Source organism: Triturus cristatus, chromosome 4_1 (assembly GCF_964204655.1).
Source record: "Triturus cristatus chromosome 4_1, aTriCri1.1, whole genome shotgun sequence".
Lineage (NCBI taxonomy): Eukaryota > Metazoa > Chordata > Amphibia > Caudata > Salamandridae > Triturus > Triturus cristatus.
The window spans coordinates 319,638,475-319,659,997 of NC_140585.1; the positions used below are offsets into that span (position 1 = coordinate 319,638,475).

General features: G+C 42.6%; 1 protein-coding gene across 2 annotated transcripts in view; it reads right to left on the minus strand.

The window, feature by feature from the left end:
• Nucleotides 1–21,523, minus strand: part of CCDC77 (coiled-coil domain containing 77) — a 269,618-nt gene that overhangs the window by 143,871 nt on the left and 104,224 nt on the right. For both annotated transcript variants that reach the window (XM_085652269.1, XM_085652270.1), the window contains 2 exons: nucleotides 7,724–7,818; nucleotides 7,034–7,182 (listed from right to left, as the gene is read on the minus strand). In XM_085652269.1, the coding sequence (XP_085508395.1) occupies nucleotides 7,034–7,182; nucleotides 7,724–7,818 (244 nt within the window). The remainder of the gene's footprint in view (nucleotides 1–7,033; nucleotides 7,183–7,723; nucleotides 7,819–21,523) is intronic.

The following is a 21,523-nucleotide window of genomic DNA, read 5'->3' on the forward strand; positions in this document are numbered from 1 at the left end:
GTGTAAATATGTGGGCTTGAATGATATTATGTGGTGGATTTTAATTATGTCCCGCTAAGTGGAATTATGTAATTGAGTGGATTCATTAATAGTGGAGTGGAATTATGCGGCATGGAATTACGTTCCATGGAGTCTAATTATGTGTTGTGGCATGGAATTAATTGGTGTGGATTTGTTTGGTGTGTCCTCCAATTGTGGGGTGTTGAGGGAAATTGTGAGACATGGAATTGTGTGGCGTGGTATGCAATTGTGTTACATGGAGTGCAATTCTGCGGAGAGGAAGTATGGGTGTGGAGTTGAATTATGTGATGTGATGTGGAATTATGGGGTGTGGTATGCAATTATGTGGCATGCAATTCTGTGCCATGGAATGGAATTATGTGGTGTGGATTTATGAGAAGTGGAGAGCACTCTATTTTGCATGTAATTCTGTGTAGTGGAATTTGTTTGCATTCACTGAGATAGACATGTTACTGTGTGGCGTGAACTACAAGTATGTGACGTGGTGTGCAATTGTGCGGAGAGGAATTAAGTGCCGTGAAGTGGATTTATGTGACATGGTGTGAAATCAAGTGGTGTGGCATAGAATTAGGTGGCAAGGAGTGGAATTATGCTCTGTGGAGTAGAATTATGAGATGTGACATGGAATGGTGTGGCATGGAATTGTCTGGTGTGGAATTGTGTGGTGTGAAATTAGTTTGGTTTGGGGATCTTAAATTTAGGTGGTAGAGTGTGGTCCAATGTGAAATTACGTGGTATGGAGTGGAATTATGTCTCATGGAGTGGAATTATGTTGCATGATGTGGAGTTGTGATGTTGCATGGAGTGAAATTGTGTGGGCTGGAGTTGAATTGTGTGGCATGGAATTGTGGGGTGTTGACTAGTGGAATTATGTGGTGTAGAGTAGAATTAGGTGGCGTGAAAGTATGTGGAGAAGAGTTGTGTTGCATGGTATTGAGCGGCATTGAGAGGATTTGAATTGTGCGACATGGAGTGGAATTATGTGGCTTGGATTGGAAATATGAGGGTGGAGTGCCCTTCGGTGGCATGGAGTTGAATAGTGTGGTGCCGAATTGTGTTGCATGGAGTGAAATTGTGTTTCCTGGAGTGGAATTGTGCACCGTGGAATTGTGTGTCGTGAAATGCAATTGTGTGATGTGGAGTGCAATAGGGTGACATGGAGTGTCACTGAGTGGAGTGGAAACCATATAGCCTGGAGTGGAATTATGTGACATGGTAATGAATTGTGTGGTGTTGAGTGGAATTACGTGCCGTGGAATTACGTGGTATGGAACCGAAATCATGTCGATTTGAATTGTGTGGCATGGCATTACATGCCATGGATTGGCTTTAAGTGGTGCTGTTTTCTTTGGCATGGAATTGTGTGGTGTGAAATTGTATGGCGTGCAATTGTGTGCCATGGAGTGTAATTTTGAGACATGGAATTGTGATGAGTGCCACAGAGTGACATGGAGTGCAATTGTGTGTAGTGGGATTAACTGATGTGGAGTGGAATTATGTGACGTGGTGTGGAATTATGTGGTTTGGACTGAAAGTGTGTGGCATATAGTATAATAATGTGGCATGGCTGTACGTGACGTGCAATTGTGTCGCATGGCAAGGAATTGAGTTGAGGGGAAATATGTTGATCTGAATCATGTGGCACGAAAGGGAAGATGCATTAAGTGACACAGAGTGGAATTATGTTGTAGGGAGTGAAATTATGTGGCATAGTATGTGTCATGATGTGGATTTATATGTTGTGCACTGAAGTGGAATTCTGTGTTATGGAGTAGAATTATGTGGCATTGAATTGTGTGAGTGGAAATTTGTGGCCTGAGCGTTATTCTTAGATGTGGAATTGTGTTGCATGGAAATTATGTTGCATGGGGTGAAATGATGTGGTATGGAGTGGATTGAAAAGAGGTGGAGTGGAATTATGTGACTTGGAGGGGTAATATATGGCATTAAATTATGTGGTGTGGAGTTGAACTACGTAGCGTGGAACTTGGTTGCGTGGGATTCTGTGATGTGGAGTCGAATTGTGAGACATGGAATTGTGCAGCAGGGAGAGCAATTGTGTGGCATGAAGGGCAGATGTGTAACTTGGAGTGCAATTGTGTGATGTGGAATGCCATTGTGTGGAGTGGAGTCACGTAGGGAGGAGTGGAATTATGTTACACACATGGCATGTGACTCGTGTTGGTTTGTACAGATTTCTATCTGATTTTCGGTTTGTACAGATTTCTATCTGATTTTCGTAGTGTTTAGCATTATTGGGGCCCCATAGGTCATTTAAGTGCCTGCTGCTTGTTTCCTCTCACAAGAGCAGAGCATCAAAGGGCTGGGTGAGAAGGGAGGGGGGAATGCAAAGGTCAAAGCGCGAAAGTGAAAGTAATTGAGCAGAGCATCCAAGGACTGGGTGAGAAGGGAGGGGGGAATGCAATTAGCAGAGGAGCAGCTGTGCACGTGCATGTGTTCTCGTGCACTCAAGGTTTAGGCCAGCCAAAAGTGTGGGTAGCACTTTGAGAAACCCACATATAAAATGTCTCTTCGAGCCTTTGGCTCGCGAGACCTAAAAACACCCATTCTTAGATAACGAAACTAACTGGCAATTTACACTGAAGCATATTCATAATGTGTATTTTAATTATCTCTTGCTGCCGAAGTAATGGAGTGGAACAAAGGTGCTGCCAATCCAAACAGAGGCTTGTTTAAAGTATAGTAATTAATGAATAAAAAATAAAAAATGGAATTGCAACGTTCGAAAAACGCAAGTTATATGTCTGAATTTGTTTAAACGTGCGTGATGTGCACATTGACAAAAAGAGCTAACAGTTTTAGAATCGAGTTAAACAGGCCAGTGGTCACAACTGTGCATGAGAGACCCCTCCAGTAGTAAGAGAAGCTCATTAAAGAAAATAGTGCTTACAGACTAAAGACAACATACCGTGTAACAACTGAAGTAAAAGGGCCAGTCCTCAATGGAGGGTACAAATGAAGACAAGGCGGTACTAAGGAGGGACTAACAAGTCTAATAAGGAATCAGAAGCCAGCATTTACGAAGGACAATGACACAAGCCAATGACAAATATGGGCAGAGAGTGGGCGGGGCTTCAAGTACATACTCCAATGCAGCATGGCTCGCAGAGCAGCGCAACTGCTGCCCAGGCTCGACCTAAAAAGCTCAGTTTCATGCGCTTGTTTATAATTGAGCCAGGTCATGGGGCATATATGAATAAATATTTTGAGGAGGGGGCCGCACGACGTCCTCGATCCCCATGGCCGATATCGGCCCCGGGGATGCCATCTCCCCGGGCCACCACCTCCATGGGGCCAAGCCAACGGTAAATAAAGAGGAGGTGGGCCGTTTACGGCCCCGGGGAATCGCCACATTCCAGGGGCAAGGCCAATAAAAAGAAAATTCAAAATCAAGGAAGTGGGGCTGCCCGGACACCTCCACCCCCCAACTTCCCTTTAGGGCCTTTTATGGCCAAAATTTCAAAGGGGAGGGGTGGCTCCACATGGCTCCCCTCCTGGGGCATTTTTGGCCCTGGGAACCCCCTCCTCCCAGCAGCAAGCCATGCAATATCAAAAGAGGGGTGAAGCGCGGACCCCCATCATGGAGCCATTAATGGCCCACGGGACTGCCACCCCCCAGGGTCGGCTCCCTAGGTCACGGGGTGCCCACCCCTGGGACATAGCCGTTTGCTCTTGCTTGGCGGGAGCTTTCATAGCCAAGTGAGAGCAAACAGTAAGACCACTACCAGTGAGCGGGAGCAGGAAAACTGCTCCCACCTGCTGGGAGTGGACCTATCTGTTTTCCTGCACTCTGTCAAGTGGGAAGGAAAGCATATGAAAGAATTGTTCAAGCACATAGGGAGCAACATTTTTTGCTACTCCCTGCATGCCAGTGAAATGCCAGCTGGGAGCCAGCAGGGACCGCGGGGGTATTTAGTCTCCCCCTGTGGTCCTAAACAATGCACACTGGGTGCCCTGGGTGGTGCCAAAGCACCCAGCATCAAGTGGCCGGGTCCCAGGGGATAGGGGCCCTGGGGCCATAATAAATCCAGGGAGGGGGCGGTGTGGCCCCATTCCCCTTCCAGTAATTGGCCGGGCTTTGCAGAAGGGGTCCCCGGGATGGGGTCCCAGGGGCTTAAATCGGCCTGGGGCTTGGCAAAGGCTACGCAAGCGTTTTCTCAGCAATTCACACATTGAAAAACTATCTGAAATCCTTGCTGGAGTGGACTGCATCGTTGATGTATCGGATCATAATCTGTAGTTACTGTGACAAGTGTGTTCGTTCTTGTCCTCTCCTGATGAGAGAAGAGTCCATAGTTCTCCCTTTAAATTACGAGTATGCAAATATGCAAATACACCTGGAAGCTCCGCCCATTTGGCCCGGCCTGTCCACCGTAGTAATATGCAAAGGTCTTCCTGCATTTTGCCAGGATGATGGACAGCTAACCAAAAGGCACCCAGTGCGTTACCCACCAATTTTGGTGACGTGTTCTTGAAGCAGAAAAATATGAGGACATCTTCACCAAACAAAGAAGCACTTACTTTATATAGTTAAGAGGAAGTACCCTTGGTTGGTGGAGATTCACCTCTTTGTAGTCTCATTGTCTTCTCTATAGGAGTATGGAAGACGCACGAGGAACTATCACACTGCTGTAATTAAATGCACAGAAGGTCACTGGAGACATTTCCTTCTGGTCCATTATGCAGCGGTGGTGTAGAATATGCACTACACATTCACCCAACGAGTTAGCACTTACTAATTAACCAGCAGAAAGTACTCCAGTTGAGTAGACATTTTGTGCAAACAGACACTCACAGACCCATACAGCCACTCACACACCCAGTCACTGACCCATAGAGCTACTAATAAACCCATACAGCTGCTCACACATCCACTCACAGACCGATACAGCTGCTCACAGACCCATACAGCTGCTCATGCAGCCACTCACACACCCATAAAACCCCTCATAGACCCATAAAGCCACTCACACACCTATACAGCCACTCACACACACATACTCTCAAAGGTTGCAGGTTACAGGTAGGAAATACATTTTTTTAAAACTTCGAAATGGCCCAAAGATTACAGGGACTTCTTAGTTGGGAAATAACATTAAAAACAGTGGAAATTCCCTGACAAAACTAAAAGTTGCAGGGAAATTATAGCTGGAAATAGAATTAGAAAAATATTAGAAATTAACTGAAAAAAAACAAAAGGTTACAGGGGCGTTATACTAAGGCTCAGATTTCACACACACAAAACCACAGAAATTCAGCAGTTATAGTTACCTAAGCTACTTATGCCCCCGCAATGTACTGCTTATGACATCACATATCACATCACACATCATGACATGGTCAGTGACATCACTGATGACATCTCAAAAGACATCACTGAAGACATCATCCAGTGAGAGCAAGCGTTTCCCAAACCCCCTTATAAAAAAAATAAATTACATTACATTTATTAATTTCCTTACCATCCTACACACCCTTACAATCTAATACCATTACCACCCCTAAACCCTAAAAATACCATTACCATCCCATGCCACTATGCTCCGCTAAAGCCTAAAAATAGGCTTAACACCCTATATACCTACTCATTCCTAAATCCTAAAATATCCCTTACTACCCTATTCCCTCACTTACCCTTAAACCCTAAAATACCCGTACCACGCTACATCCCTACCAACATGAGAAACATTTTGCTGGCAGCCATTACAGGACTCGGGGACTTAGTTCCCTGCTCTGAAATAGAAAGCAAATAGTATAAGGGGGCAGGAGAGGGAAAAAAAGATAACAATCGGCAAAACCTGCAGTGATCCCACGAGACTCTCACAGGAATTCCCCCCTCCCTCCCCCCGCACCCACCCAAAAAGGCAGCTGTGCTGCATTCAATAATTATAAGCCCAGGGGAGCCCACCATTGGGGCCATATTTTTGAAGGGCAAGTGCCCCATTCCCCGAGCCTCCAGAGGCCCCGGTCCGAAATATATTTATATGGGGAGGGGAGCCATGCGGCATCTCATCTGCTGAAAGATTTGATAGTATGTTTGCAAGTTATCAAGTACTCATGTCTTGGGAATGGGTCACTGGGTAGTATGGAGTTAATAGGCTGTTACAGTCCCAAGAATAGGACATTTGTGCTCAGGACAGTCTGTATAAGTCCCTGAAAGAAGGCCAGTGGGGTCTGAAAGTGCGTACAGGATCAAGCAGTAGGGCAAAGAAGAAATTGGTAAATTGATTCTTTAGTTGAACAACCAAATTTCTATGACTAAATAAGCCATGTGGTTACAATGATTAAGATAGGCCGCTATCAAGCCTTTAAAGTCAATGTGTAGTGTCCAGGATGTATGCTTCTCATTGGTGTATACTACAGTGGGTTGTAGTTCACCGTTTCCCCCACCTTAAATTTGTATGCCATTATTTTGGAATTATTTTAGTTGTAAATACCACAATTGCAGGCCAATATGCCCCAGTTCCATTATTTTGTACTTCTTTCTATATTTCAGTACATATTTATGTTTTATTAAAAAATATATTTTCATTTTAGATGTTGAAGTGTACTCCTTAATCCCTAAAAATCCTTAATCTGAAACACACATACAGAAACCCTAAAAAGAAACCGTAACCCAACGCACTCAAACCACCAAAAACCTATCACACCTAATCCAAACAAACCTATGCGTGGGTATCTCAACAATCACTATGAATTTTTTATCCTGTGCGATGATTTCCCTGTTGTCTTACACAGTTTTCTTAGTATATTTCTATAATTTAGATTTCAATCTTAACCTGTAACTTTTTCCCACTTTCCCTTAATAGTTTAATCTAGCTTTCTGTTTCAATTGCCCATAGTTTCAATAATAGAAAGAAAAAATGAGTTTTAGGAAATATCACATTTTCTCCATGCGTTATGTTTACTTCCACTTAAAAAGAACAAACCATAAGTCATCTCTAAATGACAAGAAGAATCTACAGCCAGTTCCCCTGCTACATGCACTTACTTTTCTGTCAAAGAAATGACCTTATCCTGGTCCCTCTGGTGTTGCACCTGTGCCTCTTCGATGCGGATACGCCGGTCCTCCAACAGACCCTCTACCTGCTCTTTGGACAGACGAGTTTGCTCTTCTAGCTGAGCCTGCAGCGCTTCCACCTGAACAGGAAACCAATAGCTCACAGTGTTGAATCAACAGTATTTTGCTCAAATCAAGATATTAAAAAAAGGCAATCATCTTACTTCAGAGACTGTTAACAGTGTTCTCCAAGGTAGAGGGAAAATGAGCGCACACGGACAGAGGTCCTTTTTAGTGATGTTAATTAGGGTATGGGATATGTCAGACGTTTTCCAATGTAAGAAGCAGAATTGCAAATTTCTAGTAGATTCTCCCTAAGAGGGATTACTAGAAGAAAGGAGGATCCCAGGTATTATTACCACTGGTGGATGCCTTTGCTTTTTTAAATACTATAGTACATATGTTTAGGATGCTCTTTTATTTGTTTACTTCTTCAATACTTTTCCCCCAGCAGTTAAGATGATTTGAAATCTTTGGAAGCGTGTTAGTTTAATGTTACTAGTAGACTTGTAGTTGAGGGACATCTTGGTATGATATAAAGCGGAGTTCATCGATTAAACGATTACAAAAATTGTTAACTGGGGCAACAGTAGATCTACAGAGCTCAGTGACAGCGTTTACCTGCAGTAATAACGTTTGATTGTCTTTCTGGAACTGGTTAGGGCTTGATGGCTTCTCCCCTTTCGCAGATGGTTTGGATGTGGTCCTTTTTGTTCCTGCAACAAAACGATTGGTTCTATGAAATACACGCAACACCAAAACTGCAAGCACTCCAATTTGGTACACAGATATGCTTAAAACAGGTTATATGATAAGTCGTTCTATAGAATAACCATCCTTATGGAGTTGTACTTTACTGAACACCACATAGCTGTGATTTGGCGTTACTGGAAAACAAGATCCTTGATGCAGCGGGATGAACAAAGGCTTACATTTGTGCAACTTGTTTGTAGGGTGCCTCTACAGCTGTCAAAAAAGAACTACTCTTAAAACAGCACTAGTATATCTCTAAACAATTGTGGATACACACTGCTCGTGGCTGTGCACTTATGTTTCAACCAAATGATAATGCAGAACTTTCAAAATTAATTGATCATCACTTCATATTTATCCAGTGAATGTAAGTACTGTAGAGTAGCCTAGGTAGCTTGCTTTAGAAAATCCATATGACGAAACAACATATCGGTCACTTACATTAAATCTGAATGAGCTCTGCCCAGAAAACAATGCACTATTAAATGATCTTGTAATGCCGCAGGATGCATACAATTCGGATGGATTATTGTTTCCCCCTAAAAAGGTACAAAGTCCAAATCTATAATTAGGGGGGGGGGGGGTTTAAATATGAGGGATGCTAATTTAGGATAACATAGCAGTCAAGATGAGTGCTTGTTCCAGCATAGATAGGATTTTTGGACCCTGCTTTAATTAGGGGTTTGGAGTGTCATTGTGGGAGAATGTCCGCAAGGCAGCAACCAAGGTCCAACAGAACCTTCTACTCCTCCTATGGGAAACATAAAGATTGACATCAACCACAAACCATCACTGGAGGAGATGATCTGTTCTGCCTTCATGCACCAACGCTGTCTTTCTGAGGTGCCGAGCATGTTAAAAGGGACTATAGCTGTGTATCCCTCACTGTGACACTGCTGATGGACAAGTAAGTAAATAAGTATCCAACAAGACAAGCAGTTGCTTTTGGATATTCCATTTGATGGAAAGAGGATAGTGGTGCCTATCAAAGGCAAGAGGCTCAATTTGCAAATGAGGCTAGGGGAGAAATTGCTTTTGTCCTAGGCTCAAGGAGAACACGTACCATGTTTATTTTGTCAATTTATTCTTTCATTCATTTGTAGTCTTCACTAGATTCATTTGTAGGCTTCACTGGAAAGAAAGCCTTTCAAAGCACCTCCTTTTGGTACCCCCCCTAACCCCTGCCGACCCCGATTAGATTCCATAGCTTCCTAGAGTGATGCAAGAATTAAACATTGAAGTCACTGGCAGTCCTGCAAAGTTTGCCAAAGTACTTCAAATCCAAAGTGAAATAGGGCAAGTGTTGTAAAGATACTTAATTGTCTGACACTAGCTTCAGCTAGTGACATCTGTGTATTCCAGAATGTAAAAGCTGCTCTGGCTGAAACTTAGAATGTAGAGAGAGGTTTAGACTGAGATGAGCCTGAGACGGTTGGGTGGCTGAGCGGTTTACCCCTTGAACTCAAGATTAAACAACCAAAGAAGATCTACTGACTCCTGTGTCTTCATTCACAGAGGAATTCAGCTTTTAACACTGGCGACGACTGAGAAATAGCAGCTCAACACCAATTACCTTATCCCTACATGTACTTCGTATTTGGGATAATTAAATAATTACTTAATATATAATACTCCGTCTACGTCCTATTCGACTTCAAGAACAAGACTTCAAATGTAACTTTCAAGTAAGATCTTTGTTTTCCTATTAGCGCGTACAATTTCTTAAGCTAAGTACTGTTCAAATCGCTGCTTTAAACGTAACTGACTATCCCAGCGATTGACTAACAGAGCGGCGTTTGACTAACAAAGCGGCGTTTAACCAACAGAGCTCACAGCTTAACACATGGACGAGTTTCTTCTTTAATGTGTTAAACTGTCACTTGAGACATTCAATTTAAGGCACTTATATTATTGAACTTTTCAATGTAAACTCACCGCGGACCGTGCGGTTATTCTATTTACATTTGAATTACACTTACTGCCTTTGGATTCACTCGCGCTCTACATTCTGTGCTCTGTTACGTTTCTTCAAAATCCTCGTCACTGAAACGCAATGTCTGACGTCCTAAGTGTTCAACGTGCGTAGCCCCTGTTGTCTAGTTACGCCGACGCTTACAGAAAATCTCCTAGCAACCTTGATGCACACTATGTTACTGTACTTTTGTTAACAGCGCTGACACGCACAGCTTCATTTGGGATAGAGCGTGTCTCCGGATACTATTATATTGCAACGCTGACACGCACAGCTTCATTTGGAATAGAGCGCGTCTCTGTGTACCATTATAACAACACTGACGCGCACATCAATTTCAATTATTTATTTACGGCGCTGACACGCACAGATTCGTTTATATACAGCGTGTCTTTTCCGTATGCGGGTGCAGTTGCATTGCTACTCTGATGCGCACAGCGACCCGGATACTCCACTCATTTTTACATTACAACGCTGATGCGCACAGCAATCTCAATTGTTTAGTTACGGCGCTGACACGCACAGCCTCATTTATATACAGCATCCCTTTCCTGATTGTTGTTGTTTCATTACGCTGATGCGCACAGCAACCCTGATTTCTGCGCACTATTATACGACAACGCTGATGCACACAGCCCTCTTCTAGTCCATTCTCGGTGCTGACACACACAGCTTTGCTTATATACAGTGTGTCTGCATAGCTACTCTGATATTGCATACATTTTTACATGTCAACGCAACAACTCTGATTTTTTTTTACTGGGCTATAATAGACGGTTTATTGTCATCAATAACCTCTCATATTTAGAGCATATTACTGTACCTTATTCTGTTATTCACAACAATCTACGTTCAATTTTGTCATGCAAAACGTCACTGCAGCTCCATTTTTTTTTTCAGTCTCCAGGAGATCCTCCCATCAAATGGTCTAAATGGAAAAAAGTTTTCGAACGCTATGCTCGTGTTTGTGGTACCTCTCTCAGTATTGAGAGGAAAACAGCTTTGCTCATGCACTGTCTTGGTTCAGAGGGCCAAGATGTTTTTGATCATCTTCCAGATGTTCCAGACAGTGCCGCATCAAGTTTGAATGAATTTGAGTTGTGTATTTATAAACTAGACGCACACCATCTACCCAATGTCAGTACTATTTTAGAACGTTACCATTTCGGTAAGCGAATGCAAAAGGAAGGAGACAGTATTGAAAATGATGTCACCGAACTAAGACGTCTAGCTTCTACTTGTACATTTAGCACACTTATAGACGAAAGAATAAGAGATCAATTTATGTTAGGTTGTGTGTCTGAGAAGGTGCGTGATGAATTATGGCTCAAAGATTAACCTACTCTTGATGAAATTCTAGTTGGGGCCAAAAGAATCGAGCATTCCCTCGAGTGTGTCAAGGATATCAAGAAAGATCTCAATAAAGATGTTTCTGTGGTCAACACAAATTTAACTGTCAAGTCAAAAGACTCTCAGACAAACAAATAAATAGGGCTCGCATTCAATTCAGTAAAGAAAACAAGTGTTATAGATGTAACAACGCTGGTCATTGAGCTAATGATAAATCCTGTCCGGCCTTAAATGCTGTATGCAGTTATTGAAAAAAAAAAAAAAAAAAAAAACAACAGGGACATTTTGTTACTGCCTGCAGGATCAAAGCTTCTAAACAAAGAGTGAATGAGGTTAGCCATGAGAATTCAACTGACCAACAGGATTGTGAATGTGGACAGATTGCTGTTCAGGTTGGAAGTGATGGGCCTTTAGACTATATTCTTGTTGAAGGTCATAAAACCAAAGTACTTTTTGACTCTGGTGCGAAAATTACCATTATTTCGAATACATTTTTCAGCGGAAATTTAACCTCTTAAAAGATGACATTCGTCCCACTGCTTATGGGGGGGATCCTATTGAATTAAGAGGATATTTTGTGGGTCTAAGAGAATAGGAGGGTCGTTTTTCTTCTGGGAAGGTTTATGTCTCCAAGAAGGGTGACGGTATCATCAGTTGGTGGCATCGGAAAGATCTGGGTGTCATGTTAGACCCTAATAGCACTCCTCCCATTATTCTTAAAGAAAGAGGAGTTGTCAAGTCTGTTGATAATCTTTCTCCCGTACAAACTCAACTTATGGAGGAATATCCACAAGTATTTGGAAACAAACTTGGATGTTTAAAGTGTTATTGTCATAAGATAACATTGTCTCCAGGGTCTGTTCCAGTAGCTAGTAAAGTGTGTAATGTACCTTTCACTGTAAAAGATGAGATGTCAGAGGCAAGATGGCGGTCGGTCAGACGGCCGAGTGAGCTGGCGTGAGAGCTCTCTCTGAGATACCCTCCCACGGTGTTTTGGCCTCGGCAGCTGAGTGATTATGCTTTAAGCGTTCAGACGGAGAAGCGCCGGGGATGATTTGGTGGCTGGTGTCTGCACCCTGGAAGGACCTGACTCGGGTGCTGCGTTTGTCTCGGATTGGACGCTGTTACCTGGCGGCACCTCTCCCTCATCTTGGTGTTTCGCTGTGGGCAGCGGAATGGCGCCGAAACAAGCTCTCAAGGCGGTGAAGGGCCGCGGCACGGTGGCGGCGATAGCAGCAGCTACAGCGGGTCTTTCTACTCACGCTAATGAGAGATTAAATGCGGCAAACGCGGACAATTTCAGCGGTGGTAGCAGCAGCAACCATTCAGAGTCTAATGTAAATACAGCGTCGCGCCAAGGTAAACAAACAGTACCCTCAATTTTTAAAACCCAGTCTATCAAGAGTAAGAAGGTTCCCCAGGGAGCAGAGAACCTGAAAATTAATGTTAAGGCAGCATCTTCAAGTGAGGCTATACCTGTTGCGGTGGCTGTTGCCGTGCCTGATGTTGCCGCGGCGGCCCGATGTCCAGACATAAACCCTGCTGCTAAATCTATAGAACCTATAGATGTTACCACACTTGATATTACAAGGGCATTCGGTGGGCAGCCCAAGGAGAGCCTGGGGGATATGGAGCTTGCCACTTCTAAGACATTTCTAACCTTAGGAGCTGCCTCAGGAGAGGAACCCAGTCTCAAAAATAATTCTCTGGCCAGCGGCATTAAGGGCAATGTAGACCCATTGAGGAACAAACACAGAACTCCCAGCCTAATGGTTAAAGATGTACTAAATAAGGTGATTAAGTAAAATTTCCTGCAGGCATTTCACCAAGCTGAAGGTGCTGTTGACAATGATCTAATGGATAATTTCTTTTCAATGTCAGACCCTTCATCCTCATCCGAGGAAGGAGATTTAAGTAAAGACTGGGCTAACTATGACCAGACTTGAGATTGCCAGGACCCAGGGGACCTGTCGCAAACTTCAGAACGCCATCAGGAGGATGGCTAAGACTTGCACAGATATCCGTCTTCGGGTAGGGGAAGCGGAGGATCGAATCTCTATGCTCGAAGACGAACTTGTTGTACAGGAGGGCGTCACAGAGGCATTAAAAAATCAGAAAGAGGACGTGACATGGAAGCTCTCCGACTTAGAGAATCGGATGAGAAGGAATAACCTTCGGGTATTAGGCATTCCAGAGGGGTCTGAAGGCGCGACAGTTTGTGATAGAGCTTTTCACAGAGGCATTCCCGGAACTGAATCATTGGGCTATCTTGATCTCTATGAATAATTGGTTAGCGCGAGAAGCTGTTTTTGACCTTGCCAGACAGTTGAGCGAAGGTGGCAGCTTCGCCAACTAATGTCCTCATTTCTCGCTAAAGGGGCACAGGTATTTCTGCTTAATCCCGCAAAATTAAAAGCGATCCACAAGGGACAAACAACGTTTTTCACTTCAGAAATACAGGCAAAGGAGTTTTTGCATCTAATGTAAGGGGTTAGAGGTGGGGAACTTAATTGAAATGCTCCGTGGGAGGGGCTCACTCTCAGTGGGGGGCGCTCCGGCTCTCCATCGCTAGGGACCTATGGTCCTTTTGCCGCGTAAAGGGAGTAGGGGTGGGGAGGGGTGTTGGGGGTCTAGGGGTTTGGGGTATGGAGGAGGTAGGAGGGATTCTGGGGGTTGGGAGGGCTGGGAGTGAAAAAAAGGGGGGAAAAATGTTCCATAGTTTCATGTTTCTATGTAAGATGATTGTTATTGATTTTCAGATCGAATATTTCAAATGCAAATTCCGAAGATTTATGTATGGCTAACTTAGGCTTACGGATATGCTCTTTCAACGTATGTGGGCTTAATGGCTATGATAAAAGGAAGAGTGTTCAGTCTGAGCTCAGGGTCATTAACCCAGATATATTTTGTATACAGGAGACTCATCTCCCATGGCTCAAGCGGCAGAGTTTAACAGATCTGGGGTTTAGCCTATTGGCTGCTTCTAAACAATCTAATACAGCTAGAGGGGTAGCAATATTAGCTAGACCCTCGGTAGTGGTCCCAGGGCGGCAAATGGTAGATGGTAGATAAGCAGGGGAGGTGGGCTATTTTGGAGTGCTTAGTTGGGGAAGCAAGATTTACTTTATGTACAGTTTATGGGTCCAATCTCGACGAGGACACTGTTTTGGAATATCTAAATGGCGAGCTAGCACTTTGGCCCTCTCCATTAGTAGTATGTGGGGACATGAACATTAATCTGTCTGGTAACACTCTTCAGCTGGGTAGACAGGACTATAAGGGTCGTAAGCCTAAAGTGTTTAGGGCACGAAGTCTTTGCTTATGGATCATGGGCGGGTGGATGTCTGGGCCACCCATCATGTCCAGGATACACCTTTTTTTCTTGTCCCCATAAGAAGCTAGTCCGATTGGATTATTTTTTTACATCTGCTGCTTGGGCATCTGAAGCTTTAATGCAAGTTTTCCCTAGGGTTACATCGGTCCATACTCCGGTTGTTATTAGGGTTTCAAATATGGCAATATACAACTCCCCTAAGTCTTTTACGTTTGATAGGAAGCTCCTCTTAGATCCAACCTTTGTTAGCTACATGAAGAGTTGGATCAAGGATTATTTCCTAATAAATAGAAACTCTGCGTCTTGTAACATGGTCTGGGACTCGTTTAAAGCCCGTTTTAGAGGTGAGGTGCTGAGCTATGGGCTTTTTTTTACAGAAACAGGCGAAACTGACTATTTTGGAGCTATATAAATCAACTTAAAAAAGCAGAAGAAAGGCTGTCTGGTGGTTTGGGGGCCGGCCAGGATGTAGCTGATCTGCTGGACAACTTGGCACACTAAGGCGAACATGAATCGAATATGGTCCCAGGAAATTCTATGTAAGCATCAGTTGTATAAGGAGCAAATATATGAGTATGGGAAAGCTACTGGTAGGGATATAGTTCCAAGGATGTCTTGATATCTAGGGGTACGCGACAGGGGTGTCCGTGCTCCCCGCTCCGGTTTGCGTTGTATATTAATCCCTTCTTAAACATGCTGGAACTAAGTAACCATATCCCATCGTTTATGGTGAATAATGAGCATTTTTCTGTGTTAGCGTATGCAGACGATATTGCCGTTATAACAACTGACCCAGATATAGCTATTCCAGAGATTGAACATTTAGCTGGTAGATTTGGGGCTGTGTCTGGATACAAGTTAAATATTACTAAAACTCAATTAGTCTGTACAGATCGCTCACGGGTAAAGGATCAGAGAGTTGTGGAAGAAGCTCTGTATTTGGGCATTAAAATTAGACCCTTAAAAGATTTAGTACAGGTTAATTGGGACTCCATTGTGGATAAGACTAAAACAGCTCTGACAAATTGGGAAAGTTTGCATCTTTCATTAGTGGGAAGATCTACCGTATTGAAAATGGTCATCCTCCCGAGAGTTATGTACTTTTTTAGGGCAGTACCCCTTGGGATTCCCAAATCCTAGATTCAATATCTTCAATCATTATGTGCTAGGTATCTTTGGGCGCCAGGGAGACCTCGGAGAGCTGCTCGATTTATGACTCTACCAGTGGATCGGGGTGGGTGGGCAGTCCCAGACTTCTCTTTTTTATGATATATCTTGCTTTTTGGCTAATATGCGTATATTATTGACTGGGGAAGAGGTGATCAACCCCGCAGAGGCACCCTCTATCTATCAGATGGTCTTGGGTCCTGTGACATATAATGGTCTATTTTCCAGACCTGATGGAAGCTACTATAAGAGGACTCGATTCAAAATTTTGGGGGCTGCCTTTGGGGTGTGGGACATTGTTGGGAAAGCATTTCAGATACCTAGACTCTCCTTCTCTCCTTATATACACCCCTATCAGCAGATCAACTATTACCCTCCGTTTTCTGTGATCACATAGCTAGGGACTGGAGATTAAAAGGTATTATACGTCTGAGTGATTTTTATGCTACTGATGGGGTTTGTGTGTCCTTCTCTAATTTGAGGGATAAATATAATGTCTCAGCTATACAATTCTTTACATTTTTGCAGATTCGTGATTTTTGAATGAAACATGTCTTGTCTGTCAATTCCTATGGAATAGTTGAGGCTATTAGGCGTAAGGCAAGGATAGGAGTGTTGTACAAAATATTGCTAACATCTAGAGGGGATGACATGGGGAAAGTCAATCTTAAATGGAGGGATACCCTGGCAGACAGCGTGATCTCGGTTGAAAATTCCATTAAAGTGGCTCGAAAAGTAGGTCTTACAGCTTCATTAAGGGCACAGCATTACAAAATGGTTTTTAATTTGTATCGTACCCCTGCTGTTATGATGAAATGGGGTGGGCGGTGAATTTTGTAAATAATGGGAAATGTTTTCGCTGTAGGGGTGACAATGCTGATATGGTGCATATATTTTTCTTGTGTCCTAAGCTTGGACAATTTTTGGGTCACATCGAAAAATTTATATCATTGGTTATTGGAAAGCCGATTCGATTTTCTGCTAGTATGATGTTGTTAGGAATTGGGGAGGATCTTATGGAGGGTCAATCTCTGTTTAAATACCGCTTTTTAGTTTTTATAGTGGCAGCAGTGGCTCGACTTTGTATAGCCATTTCTTGGTTACAGCCTGAGGCCCCCCCTTTTGAAATATGGCGGGCAAAGTACTATAATATCTTTAATTTAGAAGTTAGTTTATACGCACTTAAAAAACCCCAGAAGACAAAAGTTTGATTTGGCAATATGAGTATTGTAGGGGGTAGCTATCGGTATTAGCGGCGGTGGCATTTATGCATTACTGGATAACTGATTGACTCTGTTATGTATCATATATCTATGATGTTTATAATTTTATATGAATGTAACAATTGTGTTTTTCTTGAAACTATGGATACATAAATAAAGTAAATAAATAAAATTTAAAAAAAAGTAAAAGATGAGATGTTGAAAGAGTTGGATAAACTTAAATCCCAGAGCATTATTGAGGAGGTGGAAGGAACATCCTGGTTGGCTCCAGTAGTGGCCGCTAGGAAGGCTGATGGTTCTCTGAGATTATGTGTTGATCTCAGGGAGCTCAACAAATGTGTGCATGTAGATAAGTATCCACTCCCAAACAACTCAGAGCTGTTGCGCATGGTACGTGGTGCTAAAATGATCAGCACAATTGACTTGACGTCTGCGTATGATCAGAATTTGCTGGACCAGTCCTCCAGGTACTTAACTGCGTTCGTTACACCTTTTGGAACTTTTAGATTTGTAAGACTCCATTTTGGCCTTGTCTCCGCTGCTTCTGTATTTCAGCGAGTCATGGAGAAGGTGTTAGTCAATGTACCTGGTGTCTGTGTTTACCAGGACGATATTTTGGTACATGGGTGTGATGAATTGGAACATGGGAAGAGAGTCCGACAAGTGTTAGACAGACTTTCTGCTCGCAACCTTACCATTAAACGTGAGAAGTGCAAATTTGGTCATGGTAAAATAGATTATCTGGGTCATACCATAACAGCTGATGGGGTAGTTCCCAAAGGGGAATTGGTAACCACCATCAGAGATCTAACTGCCCCCACATCTGAGGATGAACTCATGCGCTTCCTGGGAATGGCAGAATATTATAATAAGTTTATTAAAAGATTTGTGGAAGTTACATTCAATATGAGAAATTTACTTAAAAAGGGGGTGAATTTTGTGTGGGATGAGTTGTGCGAAAAAGAGTTTATTGAGATAAAACTTAAATTACAGAATGCACCTAATCTTCGAAGTTTTGACCCCACAACATTTTCGATCATTTCTACTGATGCCAGCCTCAAAGGTCTTGGTGCTGTCTTGTATCAAGGTGACACAAGTCCAGACAAAACCATCATCATGTTTATTTCAAGAAGTTTGAAAGGTGCTGAATCTAGGTATTCAGTTATTGAGAGGGAAGACCTTGCGGTCTATTGGGCCATAAAAAATTCTAAAAGTTTCTATGGGGTACCTCCTTCTTAGTAAGAACAGATCACAAGCCGTTGTATGAGGTGTTGACAAGCAAGGGTATTGATTCAATATCTCCAAGAATCTCTAAATGGATTGTTGGGTTGCAAGGTTTTAATTTTTCTGTCAAACATGTCCCTGGTTCTGATAACTTTGTTGCAGATACTCTTTCGAGATTAGTTCCTATTGCTCAATCTGATAATCATATTGATCCGGCTTTTGGTCATCCTCATGATTTTGTTTGTGAGATTGATTATAAGGTAATTTCACATGAGCGTTGGTTGAATGCTTGTTAAGAAGATGAAGTCATTCAAAATGTTTTGAATCTTATTCGTGATGGTTGGGATCATAAGGAACAGGGAGGTCTGTCTGTAATAGATTTTTGGTCTGTGAGAGTTCAACTCTTCTGTGAAGGAATGCTGTTGAGAGGTCATAGACTAGTTCCTCCTGTGTCTTTAAGGAAAAAGCTGTTAGATTTAGCTCATGAGGCGCACTTAGGAATCTCTAAGACTAAGGAAAGAGTGTGCTCCAGCTATTGGTGGACTGGCCTAGATGTTCAGATTGAACGGTTGGTTAGGGAACGCGTTCAATGTTCTCTTAGTGAGAAAAGCTTGAAGATAAGGACCCAACCTATGGAAAAGAGGTCTAGTCCCAGTGGCCCCTGGAAAGACATAGCTCTTGATAGTTTAGGTCCTGCACGTGGTGATGGGTCGGACACATTTATCATTGTGGTGATGGATCTGTACTCAAGGTGGCCAGAAATATCTTTTGTAAAAAGTGTTGATACCAATACTGTCATTGATTTTCTAAAAAAGCTAATCTCTAAGGAAGGCATAGCCCAAACTATACTGACGGACAATGGTGTCCAACTTGTCTCAAGAGATATGGAAGAATTTCTTAGCAATTGTGGTATAGTTCACAAGAAGTGTGCCCTATATCACCCTGAGTCTAATGGTACTGTCTAAAGTTTTAATAGAGTTTTAAAAGAAACGATCTCATTAGCAAAGCAGAATTGTCTTAATTGGAAAAAAGAGGTTTCAAAAAGTTTGTGTATATCGTTTTGCACCTCACACTACAACTGGAAAATCTCCTTTTCTCTTGTTTCGTGGAAGACAACCTGATACTTTTCTAGAACCACCTTGGGTTAATACATTTCTTTCTGTCAAGGATGGGGTTCTTGATTTGACTTCTTGGAAAGAGAAGGAAGATCTTAAGTGTTTGAAGAGCAAAGAAAATTATGATGTGAGACATGCTGTTAAAACCACTAAAGTTTCGGTCGGGGATCTAGTCAAGATCGAAAGGCCTGGCTTTGGTGTTTCTGGTGAGAAATTTTCTAAACCTTTGAAGGTTATTAAAGTGTTTGACTACGCTGTGAGAACATCTGACCACAGAGTTTGGAATTTGGGCCGTGTTGCTGTATGCGGGAATAGTAATGATTTGAATGATCGCCCTGAAAACATTGGTGACAAAAATGTTCCGGAAATTTGAAAGAGATCCACCAGAATTTCTCGCACTCCTTCATACTTGAATGACTATGTTGTATAATGCTTTTATGATACTTATGTTATTGTGTTCTTTATTTTTATTTTCCTTGTTTTTGTTATTTGCTCTGTATAAAGGAGGGAGATATGTTGAAAAGTTACTTAATTGTCTGACACTAGCTTCAGCTAGTGACATCTGTGTATTCCAGAATGTAAAAGCTGCTCTGGCTGAAACTTATAATGTAGAGAGAGGTTTAGACTGAGATGAGCCTTAGACGGTTGGGTGGCTGAGATATTTACCCCTTGAACTCAAGATTAAACAACCAAAGAAGATCTACGGACTCCTGTGTCTTCATTCACAGAGGAATTCACCTTTTAACAGCAAGTCATCTGATCTTCTAGTCAGAAGCTCCATTACGATACATTTGGTGACTTCAGTCAAGGACATTAATTTGAGATATTAACATGCACAGTCAATTGCAGCTCAGCTCATCTCATCTCTACCAACAAGACCTCAAAAGGCAAATGGAAGAGAGGCGGGTCAAAAAATACCTGGAGGCGAACTGTAGAAACAAAAAAGAAGACTGAACCATAGCTGGGGCACCATACAGAAATTAGTCCAAGAAAGACAGACAGAAGTAAAGGTCCTTTGTTACTATCCTACATACCAGTCAGCATACTGGATAGTAAGCAGACAAGTATTCAACAAGAGAAGCAGTTGCTTTTGGATATGCTCTTTGAGGGAAAGAGGACTTGGTGCATTTCAAAGACAAGCGGCTCAAAATGCAAACGAGGCCAGGGGAGAAATTCCTATTGTCCTAGGCCCAAAGCATATTATTTGGGGTCATGGACAACACGTTTCATGTTTATTTTGTCCAATCGACAAAAAGGCCTAGATCCGTATAGGACAAGACCCTTGGCTGCCAGTCTGAAGTACCACAGTATGGATTAGTAATTAGAGGATTGTCCGCAACTAATGCAGGATTTGTATCCATAGGTATTAAGTTGTTCAAACGTGTATGTGTGGTTCACCAATACAAATCCTTTACAACCAGGTTTAGTGCTCTGAATGCAATGCATTGTGTTAAACTTGCATTACGGACAGTGGTTTTTGTATAAACATGTTTGAAAAATGTAACACTGTGGGGCTACGCATAATGCTCCACAAATGCTCCCTGCTTATATGAAAATAAAGGCAGGGGCCTGAAAACAAGATTGGTAATGGTTTCCTTTCAAAATGAAAGACACAAATAAAAACTGCAACTTGAACATAAATGTTTTGCTAAACTATTCTGCAACTTTAGACATAATATTTGAGGCATCATTTAGTAAAAGGAGTAGAATGCATATTAGTAGTTAAAATAAAATAATAATAATGGTGAATCAGTGTAAAATATCATGGGCAACTTTAAAATAAACTAGGCGTCCAATTAATAAAGAAAGGTACATAAGCTCACGCAGCAGCAGCTCCTTATCAGGGGCTTCAGGGTGCAGCCCCTTGCCTCTTGTGAGGCCCCTGAGAATTGTTCTATTTAGCAGTGTTCATGAAAACACCAGTTTTGTGTTTTCAGAAACACTGCCGGTGTACAGGCCGGCCTTCTTTACATTGTCTCCAGACTCCTCATGACAAGAGGAGGGGGAAGGGGGGGGGGGGGGGGGGAGACTGAGGCATGATAGAGCGATTTCAGCTCAATACAACACTTTATACTGGAGTGTCTGGACCGCGCATGTCTGAGAGGCACAGTTCAACTACGATCCATTTTATTTAGCAGATATACAGCGCGTGCCTCGGGCAGCACAGTATCTCTGCTAAAATACGGCTGTCAGGGCGCACATCAGAGCGACCCTGATGCCAATGAAAAACCACACAGAGCAGCAGGGGCAGGATCCCTAGCACTATCCTAGCTTCCTATTGGG